This window comes from Sipha flava, unplaced genomic scaffold (assembly GCF_003268045.1).
Source record: "Sipha flava isolate LNK unplaced genomic scaffold, YSA_version1 282_pilon_pilon, whole genome shotgun sequence".
Classification (NCBI taxonomy): Eukaryota; Metazoa; Arthropoda; class Insecta; order Hemiptera; family Aphididae; genus Sipha; species Sipha flava.
The window spans coordinates 528,545-549,243 of NW_020272949.1; the positions used below are offsets into that span (position 1 = coordinate 528,545).

Sequence of the window (20,699 nt, forward strand, 5' to 3'; positions counted from 1 at the left end):
GTATTAGTCTTTTAAACTTGAAACCAATATACAATTGATTTGGGACAAAGATTCTGAATAACAGAGGTCTAGTGGATCAGTTCATTTTTCATGATACAGTAGAATCAAACTTTCTTAATAAGGTAGGTTGTACTTTATCTATTTTCACTTTTACAGAAATAAAATACAGTAGAACCCGTTTAAGATGTTCTCCAAGGGACCAGTTAAAAATAGCGTCTTAAGCAGGAAATCGTATTACGCGGGAACAAAAATTTTTTTTACATATTTTTTACAAAAAATTTTTTTTACATATTGTACATATTAAACATGTACCTATTATGTTTTTTACTTTGCTGAGTGAGTTATTACATTTATATTGCATATTATTTTATATTACTTATTTCAAAAAATCATCTATCTTCCTTTGTTTCATATTTTTGATGTTTTTTGAATACAGGAAGTTTTCAATTTTATTAAGATGATTTAACGATTCATCAGCATCGTCAAAAGATACAACTAATCTTCTTAGCTCATTAACATAATCAAGTGCATTTACTACTGGGAGAATCGGTGTTATATTATCCTCTTCCTCGTCTTCGCTTTCTTCATCTATAGAAGTTACATCAGCCGGTGCAATTTTATCAGTAATTATCTGGTCAATGCTTCTAATGTTACTTGTGGCGATGTCCTCGTCAATTTCTGCATATCCTGGAAACTCCTCAACAAATTTTGCTTTTCGAAAACAATTTTTAATGACATCAGCCGTAATTTCATCCCATGCTGCTGATACGTTGTGTAATGCATCGAGTACGTCAAGTTTTTTCGCGGGATTTTTATTTTCCATTTCTTTCAAGTATCGTAAAACCAATTTTTTCGATATTTTTGTTTTAAAACCTTGATAATTCCTTGATCCAGGGGCTGTAATTTGACTGTTGCGTTTGGGGGTAAAAAACAAGTTTTATGTTTTCAAGTGGAATATTAGTAGGATGTGAAGGACAGTTATCTACAAACAGTAAAATGTTCCTATTCTGTTTTTTAAAAGAGAGATCTAATTGTTTTATCCAGTTTATAAAAATATCACCTGTCATCCAAGCATGATTTTGTGATACGTAATCACATGGAAATGTACGTACATTTTTAAAACAACGTGGAGCTTTACTTTTTCCAATAAATAGAAGTCTTAACTTTTGAGAGCCAGTAGCATTTGTACATGCCAAAACTGATAGACGTTCTTTACTTAGTTTGCCACCATGGCATTTTTCACGTTTAAACACCAAAGATTTATCAGGCATCAATTTAAAAAACTCATCTGCATTGAATATATCATTAGAAGAGTATTCTTTTAAAATATTCGGCAAAATATTTTCACTCCATGCAGCGATATCAGCGTCATTAACGGGAACATAGAGCGTATTATTCAGAGTTAATTCCATGTTAAACGTTGTCAAAATCAAGGGACTCGTAAAAATGAGCGTATTAGCCGGGAAATCGTCTTAAGCCAGAGCGTCTTAAACGGGTTCTACTGTATCTTCATTTTGGAAAAATCACCATGATTGATAACGAATAGTACAATTATTAATTATAGATTTTATCAATCGTTTTTTTTTAATTTATCGACCCATAAATCAGATTAAACAATTACTCATACATTTTATATATGTTTAATAAATACTATTTATGTTAATACCTACTTATTAATTATTCAAATGAAAACAATTTGAAACCTAACAAGAATAAGTTATCCTTTTTTGAAACTATATTTAAAAATTATGAACTTTCGTTATTCTTTCGAAGGATTTTTTTATGTTCCAAAATTAAATAAAAAGATACTGCCTTGTTAAACTTATGCTTAAAGTTTTTTTGCATGTAATTTTTAGAATGTTCACTTGTTCAATTAGACAAAAAAATTGAATTTCTAGAAAAAAATGTATCGCTACTAAACAGCGAGTGCGAAGCAATAGAGTTTTACATAGTAAAAGAATATCCAGAGTTCCTTAAAAATAGTAAATTCCTTATTCTATTTTCTAATGAATATAAGCATACATAATACTGTACTTATCTATTTTGGTGTTCAGAAGTAATAGATGTATCATGGATGCCAGATGAATTTCAGAAACTAGGAAAACTTAAATTAATTCCAGACGCTGTGAAAAGAATTGGTCGAAAAAGTATGATGTCAAATCTAAATAAATCTAAGGGATTTTTTAGTATAGCTTTAAAAGCAATAGCAGTTCGCAAGTACGTTTTGTTCTTTAAACTCTTTTGTTAACTGTACTTGATTTATACATTTTTAAGTTTTTATTATGCAGTAAAATTTAAAAAATTATGAATTTTGAAGTTTAAATCGAAAAATATTTATTAATATATATTTAAATAAAAAAATATATAAATTTACTAAATTACTAGACTATTTTACAATTAATATCAATATTTTATGAATATTTGATAGATGCTATATCTAAACTTACATTATTGGGAATTTTTTTTGTTACTTTATTTAATGTCTACACAAATTAAATACATTCATACGGAAAATATACTATTAACCTGTACTGTAGCAGTTTTCTTTCGTTGTGAACGGTCGTTCTACCTGCGTTTCTGAAAAAAAATTTTGAAGATCATTTTGAGGACTCCCCAATTATTATAATCGAGTTCACCGATAATAGTATCACTAATGTTTCCTGGCACCCACTGATATGATCTAAATTTTTGTGTAACAACTTTTTTGGTATCAATTGTATTAAACCTAATAGTCATAGAAAAGTCAAAGTCACATTCGATTCGATTTTTCACGCTAACACATGTCTTGATTCACCCTTACTCTCCAAACACAATTTATCGGCATATATTCCTTCCTCTCTAATTTTTTCTCATTGAATTATAAAACTGGACACACGTTTGCCAGAATAGGAGTTTAGAGAAGGATTAAAATGCTGAGTCCCTGTCATCGCATTTAAACGGATATCGACTGTTAGAGATGGAATACCCACTCCTACTAGCATAGTTGAACTTAAATTTCTGTCACCAAAAATTCCTTCAAATCTTCAATATGCTTTTCGATGTGTCTCTAAGCATTCGCTCGCCATTACAATGCAATAACTGCATTTTGGTCACACTTCAATATTCTGCCGGAGCAGCCAAAGATGTAGCCTTTGTGGTTATAGCAATCACTCCTTATCCACTTGTCCTTCAGCCCAAGCTACTGACCCATGCTGTATTTTCTGTCAACAATCCCACCTCGCCACGGACCGGTTAATGGTAATGGGAATGGGACTTTCAACAAGATGTTGAAAAGATCATGACCACCGAAAACCTATTCTTCAAAGACGCAATCCATTTTAAAAAACAAAACAAAGTTTCATACGCTTTTAGTTTTACTAACATTGTAAATAAGCAGCCCGTTGTATCTCCACTAATTATTCCTTCCCTTCCCACCCACCAATCCGCTTCTCTTCCCACCCCCCAAAATTCTTTTCCTCGTTCCTTTCAATCCACTTCCTTTCCTACATTGCACTCCAACAACTCGCATAAGTTACACAAAAAACCGAGATATCGTTCTCCAATCCACGCCGTAAACAATTTCAATATTCCTGCTCAAAATAATTTTTCGCTACCAAATGGTTCCTTTTTAAAATACGCTTCTAATAACACGTCTAATACAGAAGCTTCTTCCCAAAATACCGATTTTACTTGGATAAATACGCTTGCGCTTAAATTATCTGAGTCGCTATTAAAGTCTCCTAATCTATCTTCCCATACCGCTAGTTCTCTTCAAAATATAATTGAGTCTTCCATTCTTTCTCTGTTAGCCATCCCCAGTCTTTCTTCTTTCTCCTAATTCAATTAATATTGCATATAATCTGTCATCTTGTTATTGTTATTTTTACCAATCCAATGAATTCCTTTAACATGTTACAATGGAATATCCGCAGCCTTCCGGCTCGTTGCCTTTCGGTCCAACATTTATTAGCATCGTCTAAATGTTTTGTTGTAATAATTTCTGAAACCTGGCTTTCTCCTTCTCGCAATTTCCACATACCTCATTTCAATATATTTAGAGCCAATCGTCATGACGGTTATGGTGGGGTTGCCATAGAAGTTCACTCCTCCTTAAAAGTACGCTCTATCGAAATCAATCTAAACCTCAAACTGGCGTTTTCCACCTATAAAATTGACATTGTAGGTATAGAAGTCTTAAACATTCAAAATTTCCCTTCCATCTCCTTTTGGTCTTGCTATATTCCAGATGATTCCCTCATCTCCCCGGAAATATTGAACTCTTTATTTCAGCTAGGAACCAAAAACTTCTTAATCTGTGGCGATTTCAATGCTCACTATCAAGCTTGGGGCTTTTCCTATTCATCACGTCGTAGAAACCTGATTTATGAAACTATAAACTTTTTAGGACTCGGCGTCTTGTACTCTGGAACAGTTACCCACTTAGGTAGACCTAACTGTCCAGACTCTGCTATAGATATTTATTTTTCTTCCCCTGATCTGTATTGGTTAATCACATGGCACACTTTGACTGAACCTCATGGTAACGACCATTTCCCTATTATTATCTCCTTAAACTCTGTCAACCACTCCCACCTCAATCCACAAAATTCACACAATACTTTATCCCCTTTTGCCCAATTTAACTTGAACAAAGCCGACTGGGAATTATTTTTCCAAACGATTAAGTAATAATATGTTCTCGTTAGATGAGACCATCTGCCCCATAGAATCATACAATATGTTTATTCAAATGATTTTGAACTCGGCCAATTTTTCTATCTCACCGAAAAATAATAATAAAAACCATTTTTCTCCTTCGCCTCCATGGTGAGAGACCTCCTGCATGCAGGTGGTTTACTCGCATAAAAATGTATTTAAAATTTTCCGCCGTTCTGTTTCCCCATTTGATTTTTACAATTATAACAACGCTTGTGCATCCACAACTCACCTACTAAAAAACAAGAAAAAAACTGCCTGGAAACAATTATGCTCGAATCTGAACCCATCTTCTTCCATAAAATACCTTTGGCAAACCGCTTAACGTTTTAAAAATTGCATCCAACCACCCACCCGACCTCTTAGCGATGATTGGTTCGACGATTTCTGTTCCAAAGTTGCCCCTTGCTATGTGCCATCCGTAACAGAATCTTTTCCCCACCTCATATTAAACACTCCTTTCTTTCCTTTCGACCATTGTCTAAATTTTCCCCTAACACACGGTGAATTAATTTCCGCAATAAACTCTCGAATATCTATCGCCTCCGGCTTAGGTAACATCTCACCTCTTATGTTGATAAACCTACCCAACACCGCTACGGAGCTCCTATTCTCTATAAATTAATTAAATTTCATCAAATTTTACCATCTTGGACAGAATTAAAAGTCATTCCTATTCCCAAAGCTTATTCTAACATGGGGAGGGGAATGTCGTACCTTCTCGTGGTCCTCCCTGTGAGTAGTGCTATTGTCAATTCAAAGTATACGTCTCTAAAGCAATACCTGCGAACATATACGATGATAGCACGAAACAAAACGACATCAAACCGGCGGCCAAACGCTCTCGGGCTTCCTGGCCTTATCGGCAAAAACAGCCCTTTTCAGGGCTACCCCCCAAAAAAAATTTCATATAAACATAAAAAAACACAAAAAAATTTAAAACACTTAAAAAACCCAAAAAACATCAAATAATACTCTCACAACTAATTACAACGAATTTGGAGACAAGGAGTCAAAAAATAACATCAGAATCATACAACTAAACGTTGAAGGATTGTCAAGAGCCAAAGCGGAGATTATAGCTCAAACCTTCAAAGATGCAGACATTATCGCGCTTCAAGAAACTCATGTGCCAGATGATAAAACGAACCGATTGAAAGTTAACGGTTTTCAACTGATAAATTTCTCAGGACATCCCAAACATGGTATAGCCACGTACGTAAACCATAAATGGCCCCCTAGACTCGTCAAATGTGTAGAAGGAAACGAGCATTCAATTGGAATACAAATAGGTGACCTCTCAGTATTTAACGTATACAAGCCTCCGTCCGAAAGCTGGACAACTCAGGTTCTTCCAGTAAGTTACCATCCATCAATTTTTATAGGCGACTTTAACTCGCACAGTACGGATTGGGGTTACAGTCATACTGATGAAAACGGTGAGAAACTCTCAAACTGGGAATCTATAAACCATATGTACCTCAAATACGATGCTAAACAAGGAGGAACCTTTATGTCAGGAAGATGGGGTACTTCTTCCTCTCCGGACCTATGTTTCGTCTCAATGGACCCAACAGGACTGCCTCTTAGTGTAAATCGTAGAATAGGGAAACAATTTCCCAAAAGCCAACATAAAACGGTAGTCATAGATGTTGGGATTAATCTTCCCAGAATAAAAAACCCAGAATTACAGAGATGGAATATACGGAAGGCAAACTGGAGTGCCTATTCAAAATATGTTGAGGACAATATAAACCGTATTGAACCTCTTCCTGAAAATTATTACCGATTCGTGAAATTAATTAAATCAGCCGCGTGTAAATCCATACCTAGAGGCCACAGGAAAAATTATATTCCGTGTTGGAATAAAGAATGCGAAGACCTCCTAAAAGAATACGAAGTAGATGGAAGCGAAGTTTCAGCAAATCGCCTTGTGAGATTACTCGATGAAGAACGTAGAAAGAGATGGCACACAGCGATGCAAGATTTAGACTTCACCCATTCAAGTAGAGAAAGCTGGGCACTATTAAGGAAACTAGGTGCCGCTCAACCAGCGCATAAAGAAAACTGTGTCAGAGCCAACGCTGTCTCGAGCGCCCTCTTTAAAGTCTCTAACATAAAACCGTCAAAAAAAGAAAAAATCAAGATCAAAAAACTCTATAAAGAAGAATTTGACAAAGCCGAGGAAAAATCTGAAATGTCAAGGGACGTCATGCTGAATGAGATTGACTTAGCTCTAAAGAACATCAAGAACAGAAAAGCGGCCGGAGAGGACGGCGTTTTGCCAGAATTCATCAAAAATCTTGGCCCCAAAGGTAGAACTTGGTTAGCAAAACTTTCCACTTCAGTATTAAACACTTGCAAAATCCCTAACGAATGGCATAAATCTAAGGTCATCGCTATCCTTAAGCCAAATAAAGCTGGAGATAACCCAAAGAACTACAGACCTATATCTCTGCTCTCAGTGGTCTACAAAGTTTTCGAGAGATTAGTCTTAAACAGAATCATAAACAAACTTGAAAGTATAATGCCGAAGGAACAAGCCGGCTTTCTGAGAGGAAGAAGCTGTAGTGAGCAAGTTCTGGCAATTACCACTCATGTGGAAAACGGATTCCAACAAAAACTGAAGTCAGGAGCGGTCTTCCTAGACCTATCTTCAGCATATGACTCCGTCTGGAAAAATGGTCTACTTTTTAAATTAGCAAAAGTTATAAATTGCAAGACACTGCTCAGATTGTTTGAGAGACTTTTATCGGATAGAAGCTTCAAGGTTCACCTTGACGGCGAAATAAGTAAAAAGAAGGTTCTCCAAAATGGTCTGCCACAAGGCTCAATACTATCCCCAGTTCTTTTCAACGTTTATACGGCAGACATCGTAAAGACAAATTCTAGAAAATTCATTTACGCAGATGACATCGGTATTGTAAAGCAGGGAAAAACATTCGAAGAAATAGAGAATAATCTTGGCAAAGATCTCGCAAAAATTCAAAAATATTTAAAAACCTGGCATCTCATTCTGAATGCAAGTAAGTCAGCCGCGATCGCCTTTCATTTAAACAACCGCGAAGCAAATTACAAAATCAAGATAAATGTGAATGGAGAATTTATTCCAAATGAAGACTCCCCCAGATACCTAGGAGTAAAGTTGGACAGAGCTCTTACGTTCAAACCTCATCTAGAAGGATTGAAAGACAAATTAAAAACACGGAACAACATAATCTCAAAACTAGCTGGTACAACCTGGGGCTGTAAAGCAAATACTTTACATGCCTCAGCCATGGCACTGGTGTATAGTGCAGCAGAGTACTGTGCGCCGGCTTGGACAAGAAGCGCTCACAGTAAAAAAATCGATACGCAGCTAAATCATACCATGAGAATTATCTCAGGAACAGTAAAAAGTACTCAAATACAATGGCTCCCTGTCCTGGCACACATTGCTCCTCCTGACCTGAGAAGAAAAGCAGCAACCCATTCCTTGTTAAATAAAATAAAACAAAACCCAAACCTCCCAGTATACGAGGACATTTATCAACATCCAGTAAAAAGACTTAAGTCTAGAAGCCCAGTCTGGATCGAACTTGGAACAGAAGTGACCACAGAGGACCAATGGAAAAGCCGCTGGAAGGACGCTGAAGTTAAAAACGCAGAGCTGGTTGTAGACCCGACCCAGAAACTTCCAGGATTTGACTTTCCTCGCGCATTATGGACTGCAATGAATAGAATAAGAACTGCTAATGGTAGATGCAATCACTTACTCCACAAATGGGGCATGAGTGAGTCACCTCTTTGTGACTGTGGAGATATCCAAACAACGAGGCATATAGTCGAGACCTGTCCCTTAACAAAATTTGATGGGGGATTGAGAGGCATACATGAAGGTGGAGAAAACGCGATTGAATGGCTAGAAAATCTAGATATTCGACTATGACACAACTTAACTCAACAGTTACCAAATTCTTAGTTTTTAGTTACCTATTTTTATTTGTTTATTTATTATTATTACTATTGCTATTACTATATATTGTTATTACCATTTGTTTATTTATTTATTTATTTTGTTTTTGTTTAATTTATGCCGAGGCCATATGCTAATAATAATTCTAACATCTCTTTTTGTCCAATTGCTCTTTCATCCGCTTTATGTAAAGTAGTTGAGTCTATCTTCAAAAATAGATTTGATTGGTGGCTCGCATCCAAATGTATACTACCTAACTACTTGTTTGACTTTAGACGTGGTAGAGGAACTATAGACTGCCTTGCCAACTTTGTTGTTAAAAGATTTATCAATCTTTTAACAATAAAGAATTCTTCGTCTCTATCTTTATAGACATTCAAGGTTCTTTTGACTCTGTGCACATTCCCTTACTATTACCTCACCTAGAATCATTAAATCTACCTCCAAATTTCATTAATTTAATCTCTCCTTTTTTCCAATAGGCAATTACATTTTTTCTCCTCCTTCGGATCTTCTACTGTAAGCTCCATTTCGACAGGCCTTCCTCAAGGAAGTTGTTTGAGCCTTATCTTGTTTAACTTGTACATGTGTCTAATTATTGAACACCTTAATGCTTTAGGTCATAACTGTCTTGTTTATGTTGACGATATTGTTATTTTCACTCATGATAGACATTTTGGCATCGCTGTAACATCCATGAGACTAAACATAAACTCACTTTAAGTGTACAAATATGTATAGTATAGTATATGCAATAACACTAACATAATAGTGTAATATTTTTAACAGGATAGGATTAAATCACATTATATTTTTACTGGAGAAAATAATAACGCACATGGAAATAGACTTCGATAAACAATGCAATAACATTATTGAGAATTGTGAACAGATTGAAAACGAAATGGAAAACTTAGAAACCGATTGCAAAAAATTACATCAACGCATTGAGGAATATAGGTATTTTAATATGAAATCTATTGTGTATGTCAAAATAAAAATATACATAATATTAATTTAAAAATTAATGAAGATAATGTAAGATCAAATTATTGATTTATTATCCTAATTGAACCAAATCAATCTAATTATCTTATGTAAAATAAATATTTTGACCTGTAATAACCGAATTGCATTAAAAGATAAATATTTTTCAATATTTTGAAGTATAAAACGTCGTTAGAAATCTGTTTCCAATATTTTTATATATAGAGAAACTCCTTTTAACATCTACTCAAAAAATTGACTTGAATTTAAAATATACCATATCGTCCGATGTCATATTTTCTGGAAGTCCTTTCATTGATATTTCTTCATTTTGTAAGATTGCATATATAGCTTAAATGCATATTAATACCTTATTAAAATTGTTTTTTTCAATCAATGTATGTCACAAGTACGTATTAATTCATATTAACATTTTATTAATATTATTTTGGTTTGGAATGTAAAAATAAAATGTGTGTTAAGACTTCAAAAAATTACAAAGAAAATGAAAATTAATTAAGTTAATGGTTAAAATTTAATTATCGAAAATATTATTACTACATAGTAATATAATTCAATATAAATGTAAAAATGAACAAAAATTGATTTTGTAATAAGTTAAATTTGTAGTAGCTTAAAAATAGATTTTTCCGTTAAAAAAAAAAAGAGGCAATTAGTATAATATTATTTATTCGACGTGAATATTTAACTTTACTTTATATTTTTATATTTACTTTGATGATCTTTATAGATCAAGCATTTTAGAGGCAGGCGTTGATCCATTAACTAAACGTATACCAGCGAGTAAATACAAGAGGTTCGTTAAACAACAATATTTGATGAACGCTACAATAATAAACGGATATAACCTGAAATTAGCCAATGTTGTTAAAGAGAGGAAATTGTCGGAGAAAGTTTTAAAGAAAGTGACTGAACAGGTGAACAATGTGTCCGAAATAGATCAAAAGCACCTTGAGTTGAAATACAATAAACTTTATCACGAAGTAGTGGAAATACATGAATTGGAAAAAACAATGAGAGCTCGAAGAAGTAAGTACCCAAATCCACACATTTTATTACACATGTGTAGAGTTTAAAAAATAATATTTTAATAAATATTCTCAAGCAAACAGTAATGTTAAGATTATTTTTTTTAAATTAATTTAATTGCACAATATGTAACAAATTATAATTCCGATGGAAATAAAACTTTTAACTTTGAACAATATAGTTGTAATTATTTCATGACTACAAACTACATTTTATTTATAAACTGAGATTATGCAATTTTATTTATTTAAATATTAATCATTAATTCGAAAAATTATAAAAGTAATTAATTAAAAACATTTAAATTCATATATTAAAAAATGTAAAATATTTTTAAATAGGGTGATTAAAATTATTTTGTTTAATATTCTGTTATAATTGAATTTAAAATCCCATGAAAAAAAATTTGTTAATAGTAAATATAGTTATAGTATTTAATGTTTTGGGTTACACACTGCAATAATGAAGATTTATTTTGTAATTTTTTTCCCAAGAGTAAGAACCTTTAAACAAGCAAAACTAAATACTAGGTACTAAAAAATAGTTCTATTTAAAACATTTTTATTTTATCACTTAAAAATAACATACATAAAATTATTTTTGTTTCCATTTAATTTTTCGAAAAAATTAAATTACGGAAATAAATCAAGGCTTCATAATGAATTTTTATGGTTAATGGTTTTAGTTTATCTACCATATTATTCGGTTTTAAAAACTGATTAATATTAATCTAATATTTTATAGTTTTTTAAAACCGGTTTTCAATGTAATAAAACCGGTTAATTTTGTTCTTTTAAAAAAATATATTTTTTATAACAATTTTATACCACAGACAAATTATTATCATAATTATGAAATAAATAATTAGAAAATTCATATATCGTGAGATGTTCTTAAAATAAGTTAATAATTTATATATTTATAATATATTTTTTTTTCAGCTTCAGAGGTTGTATATTAATATATAAATATATATTGATATTAATATATATTTAATATATATATATTAATATTATTTCAGAGATCGTATATTAATATACAATAAATAATATGATACACATTTTTAAGTTTTTATTACAATATTGAATATATTAACACACATAATGAACAACATAATTGCAATATTTATTATCGAGTAAGACAAAAAAGAAAAACCATATTAATTCAAAATGTTGAACAAATTTACAAATATTTGATACAATTTAAGAAAACACTATCGTCCATTAAAATCGGTATTGTAACAATAAACAATGTGGTTTATGGTTGTCATTGATCGGGTTCACATATTATCTATAGTAGTGTGGGGTTATGACCAGTAGTCCCACTTACCAACTGTTCAATTTTTATCTTGCTAATTATTTTACATTTATCTAATAATTTATACCTGTCTTTTGTCAAATAAAAGAGGCTGACTAACTTAACAAAATGTGTAAAAACTAAAATTAAATATTAATTATTTTCCGTAATTAAAAATGTAAATTTATTTCCGTTCGAGAACGAAAAATATTTTTCTGGTTAACTATTTCGTTTTCGTTCTATAAAATTAGTAATTGTGGTTCTATTTTTGTTTTCGTTCATACACATTTTTCAATTAAACCGGTTAATAAAAAAAAAACTGTTTTAACCGGTTTGAAGCCCTGAAATAAATTACGGAAATTCAGAAAATTATCCACTTCAATTATCAATTAACAGTACAGTGAAAATAGAAGTAGGAAATTTAAAAAATCAAAAAAAATAATAGTGAAAATAAAACAGAAAATAGTTTAAAATATACCAAATTTACGCATGACGAGATATCTCTAATAATGAATACGCTAAAACAAGGTACATCACCGGGATTCGATTCCATCTCGTCAAACTTACTATTACAAATTTCAAACTATGTAGTAAAGCCACTTACTCATTTAATTAATTTAAATTTTGAAAAAGGTATATTCCCAACCATATATAAAAAAGCTATAATATGCCCTATTTATAAAGCAGGTGATGAAAGAGAACTACATAATTATAGACCAATTTCTTTAATTTCTTCCATAGCTAAAGTTATTGAAAAATGTGCTAAGTGCAACTAAATCGATTCACATCCAATAACAAAACTATAAGTGATAAATAATTTGGATTTAGGGACAATATGGGTTGCCAAGAAGCGATTTCTTATTTTTCGAAGTTAATCTACGAATCTTTAGACAAAGGTAAAAGATGTTTAGGTATATTTTTAGACATAGCCAAAGCTTTTAATTCAATAGAGCACAACTTACTTTTAAAAAAGTTGAAAACAGTATTAGGTAATAGCACCTTATGGTTGTGGTTTAAATCATATCTCTCAAATAGATCCCAAACAACAAGAATTAACGGTGAAACAAGTGATCCGTGTAAAGTTATATATGGTATACCGCAAGGGACGGTGTTAGGTCCGTTACTATTTAACATTTATGTAAACGACTTATTAAATATAGATATAAACAGCAATATACTAGCTTTTGCAGATGATACGGTTTTATTTTTCGAGGGGAAAACTTGGTCGGAAGTGGAAAGCAAAGCAAACGCAGGACTGGTACGGGTTAATAATTGGTACGCCAAAAATAGTTTAATGCTAAATAAAAAAAAGTCAGTATTTATTCCCTTTGCCTTGTCTAGTTATAACAAACCCGAACAAATTAATATTAAATTACATAACAATAACTGTAAAATAAGTAATAATACTGACATATGTAACCCAAACTGTAGATATTTATCTAGAGTTGCTACAGCCAAATATTTAGGTGTAATATATGATGAGCATCTAAAATGGAAACCACAAGTTGAATCAGTAATAAACCGTATAAGGAAATGTTTCTTTATCTTTAAGGAATTACGAAATGTACTTGATACTCCCAGACTGAAAATGATATACTTCGCGTTAGTCCAATCCATATTAATGTACGGTCTGATTGTATGGGGATCAGCTTATAATAATGTATTAAAACCGTTAATGACAACTCAAAGAATGCTAATGTTGCGTGCCGTCGCTCAATCGTATATGATGGTTAAGTTTTTAAAGGATAGACTTCAATAAAACACTCAATTGAAATTTAAACTGTTTATTTAATAATTTTTCTAAGTACAAAACATTAATTTACGAAATAATGTGGCGTGAAGGTGCTTGCGACTGTACATGTAAACCACATCTGAATATTGGTCTATTCCCAACCCCCTTATATACTTAGGTTTGGTGACGATCAAACGTGCCGCGCTGGGCGATAGTTGTTTTTAATTATAATAAATAATTTGTCTCTAATGGCTTTTTATTACCTAGATGACCTTATTCGCACTTATCCCATATTTGCCACGATTTTTCCCAGTTACAATCCTACATATAGCCATGCGATTCACACATAGTAATGTACTGGTTTATCTTCTGGCTTTTAGCTAAAATTCATTTCTATTTTTACGACTGCTAATATTGTGTTAATAATAATTATTTTCTTGATATCTACCGTCACGATTTACATGGTCCCGTCCATGTCGTATAAGTCGTAATATTTATTACATACTACCTGTCTTCGTAATATGTGTTTGCTTACCCTCTGTTTAACTAATAGTTCCTTTCTATTATTATTGCGAATATTATATTACTCTCTAATATTTATAATTTATGTGGACCCGCTCGTACTGTAAGAGTCGTAAGGACCTACATTCATGTATGTCCGCAACACTAATAAGAGTTTAATGAAAAATTATTATATTACTAAAAACATCAATACTAACGATTTATTTGTTAAATTGAAAATATTTACTTTAGAACAATTATATGAACAATTATCAATCATTGAAGTGTTTACTAATAAAACTGATTACAAATATAATAATATATATAAAACGAGAGGAGAGGACAACGGAAATTTAAGATTAATTAAACAAAATACCACATTAATGAAAAATTACTATATAAATAAAGGTATCAAATTGTTTAACCAACTCCCTACAGACATTAAACAAATACATAATAAAAATAAATTTAAATCAGCAATTAAAAATATGTACATGAAATTATTTGATTAGCGTAGTAACTAGTAATGTCTCTTTGTCACTTATACCTTATTTAATCTCTTTTGTTATAGATACTAATAATAAGTTTATGTGTTTATTATGTTAAAATATTAGTTAAGACTATACTATTAATTACGACATAGCACTATAGTAGTAGATTTTATAATATTTCTTTTGTAATATACATATATTACCAATAAGTTATTATTATTATTATTATTATTATTATTATATTTAATTATGCTTATAAAAATGTAATTGTATGAAAAAAATGTAAAAAAAAAAAAAAATGTATTGTATGAAGCTGTTTAACATAACTTATATATACTATTAAGATTTTTTTTTGTAAAAGGCTCCCTACTTCCGCCACAAGCTTCGCTTACAGGGAGTAGGTATCAACTTATATAAATATGTAAATATTACGTGATAATATGCAGTATGTTGTTGTAAGTTGAAATTGAATATATTATTATTATTATTAACTATATATACACAAATATGCTATATTACATTTATTACTCTGTAAAATAAACGTATAGGGCATCACTGCTAAAGCCTAAATTATAGCCACAAAAGTGAGCAACGCAAGTAATTTACCAAATTTTTTGTACAATTATAATTAATTAAAAAAAAATTATTAATATTTTTATCCATTAAAAAATAGTTATTTTATTCATAAGGACCTTTATAAGAAGTACTGCTCGTGAGAATTGTAATCAAGTAGCTTGCTCCTAAACAACCTTACATTCAACTTTCATTTTTATATATTTCGTAGCTAAAGTTCAAGAATATTGCATGTTAAAATCATACAAAATGGAAAAACTTATAGAGAAACTTAATGCAAGCATTATATCAATGGAAGCGGAATTAAAAATAAAAAGTAAAAAAATAAAACCAATATCTCCCATTTATATGGTAAAAATCATAATTTGTTATTATATTAAGTGAAAAATCTCTAAACAGTTCATTCTATTCATATTTTAGTACACGGAAATAACGAATGATGATGGATCTTATAAAAGTTATGCACTTGAAGATAGTAAGTTTACTTCTACACAGTTTTATTAAATATTTATTAAAGCCTAAATATATTTACTTGATAAATTAATAAAAATCTAATTAAAACCAAGAACTACTAAATGGATAATACTCGTAAATTAATATATAGAAAAAAAACACAAAATAGAAAACATTAAGGAAATTAATGCAAGTATCATATCAATGGAAGTAGAAATAAATAGAAACAGTAATGAAACAATCCCAATATTTCCTATTTATAAGGTAAAAACCCATAACATGTTATTATCAGGGCTAGGAAGTTCTAGCAAATGCATATTTTTCTTGGTTCATCCTAGAACATCCAAAGTAAGAGACAAATATGTTTCAAACTACTTGGATATCATACACAAAATCTAATTTTGCTATTTTTTGCATATTTACGGGTTTCATTGCTATTTTGCTAATTTGGGGTTTATAATGCTATTTTTGGGTATATTTTCATATAATACAGGAAGTAATCACATTTTGTTGATATTAATGGTATTAACTTGGTTATATTTTTAAAAATACATGAATTATTGGAAATAAATAGACCTCGTCAATTATTATTTTATGTTTTTATCGACAATTTGATGTATTAATAGTTAGTGACATCATTGTTATTCCTTTATTGTATTATTACATTAGATTATTAAACACTTTTACAATCCAGAATAATTTCCAAGATAAATATATAAAATAATTTAATAATAAGAACATTTTTATAAATATATTTAAGTAATTTAACATTTTTGTTAACAGTTTATAATTCAATCAGTCCAAAATGTGTCTATGAGTTAAAAACTTTGTAAAATTACATTTTTTTTCTAATAAACTTATAATTTTTTAAAGTTAAATGCATATTTTTTGATTTTTCGTGCTATTTATAGCGCAAATTTTAGAGCTTTGAAGTGCATATTTAAGAGCTAAAAAGTAACATTTTTAGTGCTACAACTTCCGAGCCCTGGTTATTATATTAAGTGAAAATTCTTTAAACAGCTCATTCTATTCATATTTTAGTACATGGAAACAACGACTGATGATGAATCTCATAAAAGTGATGCACTTTTAGACAGTAAGTATACTTCTATTTATATTTATTAAATATTCATTATTGCCTAAATATATTTACTTAATAAAATAATAAAAAAATTAGTTAAAACTAAGAGCTCAGTTCGGTGTTGTACCTCTGCGTGAATACACGTCTGTCGTTATACACGTTCCGTTATCTCGATTCCACTATTTCGTAGACCGCTATCCTATTAAAGTGCGCTCCACGGTTATAAAGAGCGTGTGGCTATGTCGACCCCATGTGTCAATGATAAGAGTCGCAGTGCGTCTTATTCTTGTTCCCCTTCTCTGTCTAAACAAAAATCCACTAAACTTTTATTGTCGTCTTCTTCAAACTCACCAACGACTCCAGCTCATTTGGGAAATAAAGAACTAAAAGTTTTTGTTTAACAAATCGTTATGCTATTTTAGCGACCGAGGATGACAATGTTGAACCAACTGTAATTTTAACCAACATGGTTATTGACAGCGAGCAACTCATTCCACTTGAGGGAAAAATAAATTCCAACGCTCGGGCTCCACCAATCTACATTAAAAATACTTCTATAGTTAATTTTTCAGCTCTCAAAAATACGCTTATACGACTCACTAGTGTAAATGGTTTCTCTTGTAAGTCAAATTTTTTATTTTTAATTATTCGTCCAAATGGAGCTTCGAACATCAATGCCATCGAACATCTGGCAAGTTCGAATGCTTGCTATTACACATTTACCCCTCCACCACTTCGGAATTATAGTTTTTATCAGAAATCTTCACCATACTACTCTCATCACGGATATCTCAGAAGTTCTGGATGACCTAGGCTTCTGTGTTAGACGAGTTGAAAACGTTCCAAAGAATGGTCTCCCGTTAACTCTTTTCTTTGTAGACCTAACTCAAAACGACAATAATTATGAAATTTTTAAACGGTTTTTATTATTATTAAGCCAAGAATTGACCACCCCAGTGTCATACCTGCCAGAATTATGGGCACACAAAAAATTATTGTGGTCGTTTCCCTCGTTGCGTCAAGCGTGGGGAGAATCATAACTCCGAAGATTGTACCAAAGATAAAAACAGTCCACCTAAATGCGCTCTTTGCCAGGGTGCCCACACCACTAACCTCAAAGGCTGCCCTGTTTTTAAATCCCTATCAAAACGCCCCAAAGTAAATAGAAAGACCCCTATAATAGCTCCAGCAACTACTGTTCTAGGATCATTTTCAAAATTGAGGACTAAATCAATCATAGGACAAATCCTATGCCGAAGCAGTTAATTCTGATATTTCTCCGGTTGAAACCATCTCGTCCATTTTATCTAATTTCATAAATAATTTAAATTCACTAATTAGACCGTTAATCTCCCTCCTTACGGAGGTCGTACTAAAATGGTTCTCTCCTTAATTGTATTTTTATTATATCATAACTACTTAATCTCACCTATTATTGCACTTAATTATCATAAATCATTTATTTATGTTATTACTTAATCTTCATACACGTTATCCGTTTGTTTTGTGCACTAATTATTATTTTATTTATATTGTATTCATAATTATCTTTTACTGCTATATATTACATGACTAGAAATTGTCTTTATTATTATTTGTATCAGTAGTATATTCTGTTCCGCTGTTGTTTTCTTTTGTTATATTTAAATCATGTACTTACTTAACTGCTGTGGTATATACTATTTTATTAATATGTAATTGTTGAACTATAATAGTTTACGCTGAAAGTTTTTTAAAAAAAAAAAAAAAAATTAAGAGCTATTCAATTTTTAACCACCGTAAATTAATATATAAATAAAATCCAAAATAGAAAAGAACATGAAGGTATTTAATACAAGAAATATATCAATGGAAGCAGAAATAAAAAAATATAGTAAAGAAGTAAAAACAATATTTCCTATTTTTAAGGTAAAAATCATAAAATGTTATTACATTAAATAAAAATTCTTTAAACAATTTATTCTATTCATATTGTAGTATACAAAAATGACGATTGATGATGAATCTTTTAAAAGTGATGCATATGAAAAAAGTAAGTATACTGCTACACATTTTTATTAAATATTAATAAATAATAAACTTGAGTCACGATTTAATTTAACTTGTAAATACCTGACGATGAATTTTTAATTTGAAACTGGTTGTATCATACTCATATAGCTTTTGAAAAACATCATAAAAAATATTATAATAATAGAAAAAATTAACTTGAACTGAATGTAAACGTGTACGAGTTAAATTTTTAACTGAACGTTCTTAAGAGGCATGAGGAATAAACTCAGAAAGAGTTTCCATTGTTTCCAAATATCTATCTCTACTTATATACTATAAACACATTAATATTCAAGAGTTGGTAAGGACAAAGAACACAAGTCTGTAAAAACTAAAAAAATAATTGAGATTTATTTACTTAATAATCAATACGTTAACGATTATCTTTCAATCAGAAATAATGACGCGTGTTTCAAGGCTTGAAAATAACATTAATATGGTTGTGTGCTCGATATGATTATCTAGTATTTTCAACTATTTTTCAAACGTGTCAAGTAAAAGCTGATATTTTAAAAGGCAAACCATGTTCATTCAAACAATTATTTTTATTTGGAAAATTTATTTTAATACTTGAACAGTATTCCTAGAACATTTCTACCACAATTTTTCATTATGTATTGTAAAAAATTTATTTTTCTCAATAATTCCATTTTTATCAATTTCAGAGGCAATGCAAGTAATTGATCGACTTAAATCTGACAACACATTATTTGGAAAATAACACTGCCTATTAAAAAACAAAAATGATCACCAAAAACCACTTAGACTATTATTGGTTACAAAACTGAACAAGAAATAAAAACAGTACAAATATTAAATCCTTCGATTGTACAGAAATTTAAAATAAAATCTTTTTTTTATCTATACATTTATATTAATATACCTGTATAAACCACTTTTTAAAAATTAAAGAATTAATTTGTGTGTGATTATTAACAGAAGTATTATTTTGGTATCGATTAACTAACTTCGAGCCAAATACAAATTCAAATAAACTGGATTCCGCGAGGAATATGATTTATCTACTTCCTTATCCCATAAGTACTTTGAGCCTTTTTGATTTTGATTAATTTTGCCAAATGTATCCTTTGGTGTGATTTTGATTGACCCTCGTCTTATCTAAATAGATAACGGGCCGAGTATCATTATTTTGGCGAAGGTTAACTGCAGTAAGTACACTAACATTTTACACGCATAGCAACTATGTCATTCCGCTCTATTAAGAACCAATGCTCGTCCTTGCATTTTTTGTACTTAAAGTTAAGATTTTTCAAAATATGGCACATGAAAGTAACAGAACCTTTGTATTTCGGTTCTTTTTGATAATCTGCTAGAATTTTTGATGTAGTAGGGTACTCTCCTTTATAGTACATTTCGTGAAGGATTCTTCTTACAATATCTGCATCAAGACCATCAATTTCACTCGTAATTTTTGCTCTTTTGTATGTTTTTCGAGAAGAAGTGAACGTTGAAAAATCACCCTAGATTATAGAAGATGATTTATTTCCTTCAGCAGTGATACTTTTCATTGTTTTTTCGTTTACACAACATACTTCGGCAGTTTTTGCTTGTGTCTGTTTAAAAAAGTGTTATCTCCGTATAGACGAATCCATTGATAATTTTTTGAAATATTTATACACATTGTAAATTGTATATTTTGTTTGTGAATGTGTATCAAACTTTAAAGACATTTTTTTTAAAAAAATAATAAAATTTTCGACAGTGTTTAAATAATAATAATAATAATAAGTTCGCGAATATGATATCACTACGTACGTTTCATATTGGAAGTTTCACCAGTTGATTTATCAAGCTTTTTAAGTATTATTTTTC

General features: G+C 30.6%; 1 protein-coding gene across 1 annotated transcript; it reads left to right on the forward strand.

The window, feature by feature from the left end:
• The first annotated feature begins 1,748 nt into the window (after positions 1-1,748).
• Positions 1,749-19,730, forward strand: LOC112685581. The gene is made up of 12 exons (XM_025557513.1): positions 1,749-1,758; positions 1,857-1,982; positions 2,055-2,217; positions 9,440-9,610; positions 10,389-10,687; positions 15,492-15,631; positions 15,701-15,755; positions 15,885-15,997; positions 16,775-16,829; positions 18,625-18,722; positions 18,792-18,846; positions 19,532-19,730. Exons 1-12 carry the CDS (start codon positions 1,749-1,751, stop codon positions 19,585-19,587), a joined length of 1,341 nt encoding a protein of 446 aa, XP_025413298.1. The 3' UTR covers positions 19,588-19,730.
• Positions 19,731-20,699: the final 969 nt, after the last annotated feature.

Excerpts from the sequence above, each read along its gene's own strand:
- LOC112685581 (XM_025557513.1), top strand. Across the intron at positions 10,688-15,491 it reads AACAATGAGAGCTCGAAGAA|CTAAAGTTCAAGAATATTGC; the intron begins GTAAGTACCCAA and ends TATATTTCGTAG. Across the intron at positions 16,830-18,624 it reads AAGTGATGCACTTTTAGACA|AAAAGAACATGAAGGTATTT; the intron begins GTAAGTATACTT and ends AATCCAAAATAG.